This window comes from Sinocyclocheilus rhinocerous, unplaced genomic scaffold (assembly GCF_001515625.1).
Source record: "Sinocyclocheilus rhinocerous isolate Xijiao unplaced genomic scaffold, SAMN03320098_v1.1 scaffold664, whole genome shotgun sequence".
In the NCBI taxonomy this organism is placed as follows: Eukaryota; Metazoa; Chordata; class Actinopteri; order Cypriniformes; family Cyprinidae; genus Sinocyclocheilus; species Sinocyclocheilus rhinocerous.
The window spans coordinates 12,401-22,180 of record NW_015658767.1 but is presented as its reverse complement, the minus strand read 5'-3'; the positions used below and the strand labels follow the sequence as shown (position 1 = coordinate 22,180).

Below are 9,780 nucleotides of genomic sequence, written 5' to 3'. Positions count from 1 at the left end.
AGAAAAAATGTATATTCGTATATTAAATATATTTATATATAATATAAATTATATAAATATAAATATATACATGTAAATATTTTCAAAATATTGACTGTATGAGTGTGTATTTATATATACATAATAAATATACACAGCACACACACATATATTATGTAAACAAAAAAAATTATTTTGGATGTGATTAATCGCGATTATCATGTTTTGGAACCCAATATATAGTTTGGTTCCAAAACATGATAAACGCCATTTAAAAAAAATGTAATGTATCACAGACATATCTCATGAGTCCTTTCATAAGCAAAGTGAGAGATTCATTGATTATAGATGTGAGATCGAGATGAACTGAGCTGAGTGCCAGCTTTTAATGATTTTTAAAGGAGTTTGTAAATGTGATACTGATTTAATACAATACAATTCAATAAACAAGAAGTTAATATTAAGTGACTTACATTGTCTGACTATAACACTATTGTCTGATTTTGCTCTATTTCGTCGTCGAAAATAGTTTAAAACAAAGACACAGCTCAGCCGCTGCGCGTCTCCATTCAAACACAGCGGTGTTTCGTTTATGAATGAACTTTTTTTTTTTAAACGAATCTAGTGAGTCAGTGATTCATGATTACCCATTCATAAAGACAGTCACTTGATTCACTATGAAAAAATAGAGCCTCTAACACTAATGTTACCTATTCATTTTCTCTTCTATCTACTTGTTTTCATTTTATTTGTTATAAAAAAAACAACCCTTGCTACGTGTACTGCGTTGGGCTAACCGTGACTTGTCTCAGCATTGCTCTTTTGTTGTTTTGATTGCCTCTGTTGTCCTCATTTGTAAGTCGCTTTGGATAAAAGCTTCTGCTAAATGTAAATGCAAATATATCACTGATGAATTGTGCACAATACGACCTATTAGTAAATGGTCATTTATTGTATTTTGCACAATGTTTAATTCATCTGAAGTCTCTTGGGTGTCCAGACATGCTGCTGTAACACTGCTTTGTGTGTTTGTGTGCTTCCTCAGGCTTATTGAGAGACCAGAGCAGAAGATCTCACTGGAGGACTTCCAGAACTTCCTGATTGAACATCAGAAGGTTAGACATTCACTTCTCATGTTATTACACAAACAAAACCAGACGTTGTTTACACATGAATTGTACAGATGTATAGTTGTTTGTACAGTACAGCGTGGCGTGTTGGTACAGAATCTGTACTAGAGATGTTTGGTAGTAACTCTGTGTGTGTGTCTGCAGGAGCTCTGGGCTACAGACAATAACAAGGTGCAGGAGTTCATGTTCCTCTACCTGAAGGATCCTCTGCGAGAGATCGAGCAGCCATACTTTCATCAAGACGAGGTGACGTTTACATACACATGAAGTGATTAGTGCATTCTGGGTACGCATGTGTTAAGTTCCTTGGGAAAGAAACCAATAGCTGTGCAGTTGCAAGCACCACGCTTTACCCACATCAGCACTTCCTGCTGTGACCTCAGATCTTTGTTTGATATACCTGATCTCCCTCTTTCTGACCTTAATTACTCGCTTTTGAATTTCCATCTGCTGTTTGAAATAACTACTTAAATGAGGTGTATATTTATTGAACTTTCATGAAGATGTAGCTTACATTCATGGTATTGTGTTCATACAGTGGGTACGGAAAGTATTCAGACCCCCTTAAATTTTTCACTCTTTGTTATATTGCAGCCATTTGCTAAAATCATTTAAGTTAATTTTGTTTCCTCATTAATGTACACACAGCGCTGTATTAGATCAAAAGGGTGCTTCTACTAAATACTGAGCATTTTTCAGTTTTTCTTTTTTAATAAATTTGCAAAAATGTCAACAATTCTGTGTTTTTCTGTCAATATGGGGTGCTGTGTGTACATTAATGAGGAAAAAAAATTAACTTAAATGATTTTAGCAAATGGCTGCAATATAACAAAGAGTGAAAAATTTAAGGGGGTCTGAATACTTTCCGTACCCACTGTATATATATATATATTTTTTTTTTTGTAGCTAATTGGAGTGGATATTTTCACACAAATTGAGATCTGAATGCATTTTATTTATTCAAGTTTATTGTTTTTAAACGATATGTAGCTATGTATGAACTCCTGTAAAGTAAATAGAAAACCAAATGGCTTATTTAATATTTACTTTGACCTCCTGTCCTTGTAGAACCACTCTTCCGAGTTAATATTCCCTTCACTTATAATTTGTTGAAAAAGGCCAGATACACAGACTTCTGTGTGTTTTTTTTGGTACCCCTTCATGAGAATTGGTGTTTAGCTCTTAAGCCAGTTTTAGTGTTGAACAGGCTACTTGCTCATGCTTACTTGCTGTTTGTAACGCAAGCGTCATGTGTTGTGGTTCTCAGTTGCTCACGTATCTGTTCTCTAAAGAGAACACTATCTGGGACTCGCAGCTCGATCAGGTGAGGCCCGAGGACATGAACAACCCCCTGTCCCACTACTGGATCTCCTCGTCCCACAACACGTGAGTAGAGGAGTGACCAGCGCTCCCTCTAAACTACACACTGATGTGAGCAAAAAACTAAGAAATGGACTGGTGTCTTTTCAGTATGTTTTCAGTAGTTTCAGTTATACAGTGCTGATTAATCAAGAATCTGTATGTTTATTAAAATGCTCTCTACAGGTAGCAAGTAACTAGTTCAGATAAGTTATCAACAGACAGATAAAGGACCGTAATGTGTGGTCTCTAGATAATTTACATTCATCCATTTTGTTAGTTGGTCATCCATTGGTTAGGTAGTTAGTTGGTCGGTCCATTATTTGGTTAGTTGGTCAGTTTTTTTTAGTTGATCAGTTATAGTTAGTGTAAAATTGATCATCCTCAAAGAACCAGAATGTTAGATAATGGGAAAAGGGTTTGTTGGTTGGTTTGTTTGTTAGTTAGTGTATAAAATAATTTTTCCTCCAGCAACCAAAATGTTAGATGATGGGGAATGTTTTGGTTTCTGTTGGTACAGTGGTGGCCAAAATTGTTAGAACACTTGGCATATTTAAAAGGTTTCAGTTGTTTTTGTTGAATTGGCCATTACAATACCCATAAAACTAAGTATTTGCGGATCTACCTGCGATGGAAGGAATCTGCTGGAACATTGAAAATGATGGACTTGCTCCTCAAAGTCCAGACCTCAACCCCATCGAGCAAATTTGGAGCGAGTTGGAAAATAAACTGGACAGATCTGTTGTACATTCAAAGGAAAGCCTTTGGCTTGAGTTGCAGAAGGCATGGGATAACATAGTGGATATTTTCACACAAATTGAGATCTGAATGCATTTTATTTATTCAAGTTTATTGTTTTTAAACGATATGTAGCTATGTATGAACTCCTGTAAAGTAAATAGAAAACCAAATGGCTTATTTAATATTTACTTTGACCTCCTGTCCTTGTAGAACCACTCTTCCGAGTTAATATTCCCTTCACTTATAATTTGTTGAAAAAGGCCAGATACACAGACTTCTGTGTGTTTTTTTTGGTACCCCTTCATGAGAATTGGTGTTTAGCTCTTAAGCCAGTTTTAGTGTTGAACAGGCTACTTGCTCATGCTTACTTGCTGTTTGTAACGCAAGCGTCATGTGTTGTGGTTCTCAGTTGCTCACGTATCTGTTCTCTAAAGAGAACACTATCTGGGACTCGCAGCTCGATCAGGTGAGGCCCGAGGACATGAACAACCCCCTGTCCCACTACTGGATCTCCTCGTCCCACAACACGTGAGTAGAGGAGTGACCAGCGCTCCCTCTAAACTACACACTGATGTGAGCAAAAAACTAAGAAATGGACTGGTGTCTTTTCAGTATGTTTTCAGTAGTTTCAGTTATACAGTGCTGATTAATCAAGAATCTGTATGTTTATTAAAATGCTCTCTACAGGTAGCAAGTAACTAGTTCAGATAAGTTATCAACAGACAGATAAAGGACCGTAATGTGTGGTCTCTAGATAATTTACATTCATCCATTTTGTTAGTTGGTCATCCATTGGTTAGGTAGTTAGTTGGTCGGTCCATTATTTGGTTAGTTGGTCAGTTTTTTTTAGTTGATCAGTTATAGTTAGTGTAAAATTGATCATCCTCAAAGAACCAGAATGTTAGATAATGGGAAAAGGGTTTGTTGGTTGGTTTGTTTGTTAGTTAGTGTATAAAATAATTTTTCCTCCAGCAACCAAAATGTTAGATGATGGGGAATGTTTTGGTTTCTGTTGGTACAGTGGTGGCCAAAATTGTTAGAACACTTGGCATATTTAAAAGGTTTCAGTTGTTTTTGTTGAATTGGCCATTACAATACCCATAAAACTAAGTATTTGCGGATCTACCTGCGATGGAAGGAATCTGCTGGAACATTGAAAATGATGGACTTGCTCCTCAAAGTCCAGACCTCAACCCCATCGAGCAAATTTGGAGCGAGTTGGAAAATAAACTGGACAGATCTGTTGTACATTCAAAGGAAAGCCTTTGGCTTGAGTTGCAGAAGGCATGGGATAACATTAGTGTTGTAGTTCTCAGGAAATATATTGACACTATGCCAGAGAGATGTGCTGCTATAATTGCTGCAAAAGGTTAAAACAGTACAACTGACTTCATCTGATATTTGTTGTGCTCAGAGCAACCATCTGCATGTTTAATGAACATTATGAAATGAAATTATGTTTTGGAGGCAAAAAAGATCAATATTTTCAGACATGTCGGGTGTTCTAACAATTTTGGACACCACTGTATGTTGGTTTGTTAGAATATAAAATTAAACACCCTCAAAGAACCAAAATGTTTGGTGATGGAGAAAGGACTAGTTAGTTAGTTATAGTATAAAATGAATCTCCCTTGAGCCATAATGTTATATGTGGGAAAAGATTTGGTTAGTTGGCTGGTTAGTTAGTTATAGTATAAAATGAATCCTCCTTGAACCTTAATGTTAGGTGATGGGGAAAGATTTGGTTAGTTAGTTTTAGTTAGTTAGTTAGTTAGTTATAGTATGAAATGAATCCTCCTTGACCCATAATGTTATATGTGGGAAAATATTTGGTTAGTTGGCTGGTTAGTTAGTTATAGTATAAAATGAATCCTCCTTGATCCTTAATGTTAGATGATGGGGAAAGATTTGGTTAGTTGGCTAGTTAGTTAGTTACATTATAAAATGAATCCTCCTCGAACCTTAATGTTAGATGATGGGGAAAGATTTGGTTAGTTGGCTAGTTAGTTAGTTATAATATAAAATGAATCCTCCTCGAACCTTAATGTTAGATGACGGGGAAAGATTTGGTTAGTTGGCTAGTTAGTTAGTTATAATATAAAATGAATCCTCCTCGAACCTTAATGTTAGATGACGGGGAAAGATTTGGTTAGTTGGCTAGTTAGTTAGTTATAATATAAAATGAATCCTCCTCGAACCTTAATGTTAGATGACGGGGAAAGATTTGGTTAGTTGGCTAGTTAGTTAGTTATAATATAAAATGAATCCTCCTCGAACCTTAATGTTAGATGACGGGGAAAGATTTGGTTAGTTGGCTAGTTAGTTAGTTATAATATAAAATGAATCCTCCTCGAACCTTAATGTTAGATGACGGGGAAAGATTTGGTTAGTTGGCTAGTTAGTTAGTTATAATATAAAATGAATCCTCCTCGAACCTTAATGTTAGATGACGGGGAAAGATTTGGTTAGTTGGCTAGTTAGTTAGTTATAATATAAAATGAATCCTCCTCGAACCTTAATGTTAGATGACGGGGAAAGATTTGGTTAGTTGGCTAGTTAGTTAGTTATAATATAAAATGAATCCTCCTCGAACCTTAATGTTAGATGACGGGGAAAGATTTGGTTAGTTGGCTAGTTAGTTAGTTATAATATAAAATGAATCCTCCTCGAACCTTAATGTTAGATGACGGGGAAAGATTTGGTTAGTTGGCTAGTTAGTTAGTTATAATATAAAATGAATCCTCCTCGAACCTTAATGTTAGATGACGGGGAAAGATTTGGTTAGTTGGCTAGTTAGTTAGTTATAATATAAAATGAATCCTCCTCGAACCTTAATGTTAGATGACGGGGAAAGATTTGGTTAGTTGGCTAGTTAGTTAGTTATAATATAAAATGAATCCTCCTCGAACCTTAATGTTAGATGACGGGGAAAGATTTGGTTAGTTGGCTAGTTAGTTAGTTATAATATAAAATGAATCCTCCTCGAACCTTAATGTTAGATGACGGGGAAAGATTTGGTTAGTTGGCTAGTTAGTTAGTTATAATATAAAATGAATCCTCCTCGAACCTTAATGTTAGATGACGGGGAAAGATTTGGTTAGTTGGCTAGTTAGTTAGTTATAATATAAAATGAATCCTCCTCGAACCTTAATGTTAGATGACGGGGAAAGATTTGGTTAGTTGGCTAGTTAGTTAGTTATAATATAAAATGAATCCTCCTCGAACCTTAATGTTAGATGACGGGGAAAGATTTGGTTAGTTGGCTAGTTAGTTAGTTATAATATAAAATGAATCCTCCTCGAACCTTAATGTTAGATGACGGGGAAAGATTTGGTTAGTTGGCTAGTTAGTTAGTTATAATATAAAATGAATCCTCCTCGAACCTTAATGTTAGATGACGGGGAAAGATTTGGTTAGTTGGCTAGTTAGTTAGTTATAATATAAAATGAATCCTCCTCGAACCTTAATGTTAGATGACGGGGAAAGATTTGGTTAGTTGGCTAGTTAGTTAGTTATAATATAAAATGAATCCTCCTCGAACCTTAATGTTAGATGACGGGGAAAGATTTGGTTGGTTGGTTGGTTTGTTACTTAGTTAGTTAGTTAGTTGGTTAGTTACATTATAAAATGAATCCTTCTTGAGCCATAATGTAAGATGATGGGGAAAGATTTGGTTAGTTGGCTAGTTAGTTAGTTAGTTATAGTATAAAATGAATCCTCCTTGAGCCATAATGTTAGATGATGGGGAAAGATTTGGTTAGTTGGCTAGTTAGTTAGTTAGTTATAGTATAAAATGAATCCTCCTTGAGCCATAATGTTAGATGATGGGGAAAGATTTGGTTGGTTGGTTTGTTAGTTAGTTAGTTGGTTGGTTAGTTATAGTATAAAATGAATCCTCGATGAGCCATAATGTTAGATGATGGGGAAAGATTTGGTTAGTTGGGTAGTTAGTTAGATAGTTATAGTATAAAATGAATCCTCCTTGAGCTATAATGTTAGATGGCTAGTTAGTTAGTTATAGTATAAAATGAATCCTCCTTGAACCTTAATGTTAGATGATGGGGAAAGATTTGGTTAGTTAGTTTTAGTTAGCTAGTTAGTTATAATATAAAATGAATCCTCCTTGAGCCATAATGTTAGATGATGGGGAAAGATTTGGTTAGTTGGCTAGTTAGTTATAGTATTTATAATACATAATAATATGTATTTGCATACATCTATTACAGAGTGTATGCCTAAAAATAAAATAAAATAAAATTCCCAAAAATTTACATGATGGGGAACAACTGGCTGGTTGAGTAGTTAGAGTATGTCATGATTCCTCCTCAAATAATTAAAATGTTAGGTAATGGGAAAAGGTTTTGAACAGATATGCACGATGCTCTCCTACATTTTTTATTATTGATCATAAAATTATATTTGATTTTATTGATCATAAAACGATGCTCTTCTACATTTTACCAAAGATCATATATATATATATATATATATATATACACACACACACACACTAAATCATAAATGTGTTGCCATAATAATTATGAAAATGAGCCTGTCAAATAAATGTCTGGCTGACGTACACATGCTTTCAGAGTTGTGGCTTCCTAATGTGTAATGTTGAACAACCAACACAATATGCAACTTGAACAAAGAGAAGTCATCTGTGAAAGTGTATTGTGTCTCTGTCAGTATCCTGTAAACGTGAATAGAAAGACACAGATGTTGGGGAGTGTCTGAATCTGAAAAGGGCAGATGAGTGGAGAGATTTCTGTATCTTTTCATACGATATGACTTTCAGACTGGTTAAGTGTTACTGTTGTTCATTGCATACTTTTGCTTTGAGTGCATAATTGATTTTAAATCCTAGCATTTGTTTTCTTTCGTGACTCCAGAACAATTAAGGTAGATTTTTGTGTTTAACTGGTGTAACTAGATTATAAAGCTGTTAGGTAGTTTAAGGGGAAGCAATTAAAGACTGACAGAATGGAAAGAATCCTTTGACTTGTTTGTAAAGAATATTGGCGTGGTTTATGAGCTGTAGTAGAGGTGTGAGGTTATTGATCTTGAGAGTAAGGTGTGTGCCAGTGCTGATGTGTGTTAGGGAGTAACTCAGACAGGCCCTGACGTGTGTGCTTGTATTTTTAGCTATCTGACGGGAGACCAGTTTTCCAGTGAGTCGTCTCTGGAGGCGTACGCCCGCTGTCTGCGGATGGGCTGCAGATGCATCGAGTGTGAGTCTCAACGCAACACTCAGCCAGCCATTATTAACGATGCACACTGCTGTTGATGAATGCTTTATATGCAAACTCATTTTTAAATATTTCTGTTTTTTTATCTTGAAACTAACATGCTGATAGTACAGCTGTTTTGTATTGAGCAACTTTTCTTACAATAGTTCTCTTTTCACCTTTTCCTCCCAGTAGTAAAACTAGCAGACTACACTTCTAGTACACTGTATATTTACATTATTTTAGTTGGTAAATTATAAAATGCATATCCTGCTGTTTCAGTTTTAGGTTCTGGAATAAAACGTGTTTAAAAAAATCTGAATTTCCTATACTTGTTTGTTTGGTTCTTTTGATATGTTTGTTTCTTTTGGTTTATTTGTTTCATTTGTTTGTTTCATTGGTTTGTTTCTTTTGGTTTATTTGTTTCATTTGTTTGTTTCATTGGTTTGTTTCTTTTGGTTTATTTGTTTCATTGGTTTGTTTCTTTTGGTTTATTTGTTTCATTGGTTTGTTTCTTTTGGTTTATTTGTTTCATTGGTTTGTTTCGCTTCTTTTGGTTTATTTATTTGTTTGTTTCATTAGTTTGTTTCTTTTGGTTTATTTATTTGTTTGTTTCATTAGTTTGCTTCTTTTGGTTTATTTATTTGTTTGTTTCATTAGTTTGTTTCTTTTGGTTTATTTGTTTGTTTGTTTCATTAGTTTGTTTCTTTTGGTTCATTAGTTTGTTTCTTTTGGTTTATTTGTTTGTTTCATTAGTTTTTCTTTTGGTTTATTTTTTTGTTTGTTTCTTTTGGTTTGTTTGTTTCATTTTTCGTGTATTTGGTTCTTTAGGTTTGTTTGATGTATTTGTTTCTTTTGGTTTATTTGTTTGTTTCATTAGTTTGTTTCTTTTGGTTTATTTGTTTGTTTGTTTCATTAGTTAGTTTGGTTTATTTGTTTGTTTGTTTCATTAGTTTGTTTCTTTTGGTTTATTTGTTTGTTTCATTAGTTTGTTTATTTTGGTTTATTTGTTTGTTTGTTTCATTAGTTTGTTTCTTTTGGTTTATTTGCTTGTTTGTTTAATTAGTTTGTTTATTTTGGTTTATTTGTTTGTTTGTTTCATTAGTTTGTTTCTTTTGGTTCATTAGTTTGTTTCTTTTGGTTTATTTGTTTGTTTGTTTCATTAGTTTGTTTCTTTTGGTTTATTTGTTTGTTTGTTTCATTAGTTTGTTTCTTTTGGTTTATTTGTTTGTTTGTTTCATTAGTTTGTTTCTTTTGGTTTATTTGTTTGTTTGTTTCATTAGTTTGTTTCTTTTGGTTTATTTGTTTGTTTGTTTCATTAGTTTGTTTCTTTTGGTTTATTT

General features: G+C 34.1%; 1 protein-coding gene across 1 annotated transcript in view; it reads left to right on the top strand.

Moving 5' to 3' along the window:
• The window catches only part of LOC107723006 (1-phosphatidylinositol 4,5-bisphosphate phosphodiesterase gamma-1-like), a 39,935-nt gene that overhangs the window by 21,584 nt on the left and 8,571 nt on the right, over positions 1–9,780 (top strand). Inside the window, exons 8-11 of the mRNA XM_016531507.1 lie at positions 1,025–1,094; positions 1,254–1,355; positions 2,377–2,495; positions 8,355–8,440. Coding sequence (XP_016386993.1) covers positions 1,025–1,094; positions 1,254–1,355; positions 2,377–2,495; positions 8,355–8,440 — 377 coding nt within the window. The remainder of the gene's footprint in view (positions 1–1,024; positions 1,095–1,253; positions 1,356–2,376; positions 2,496–8,354; positions 8,441–9,780) is intronic.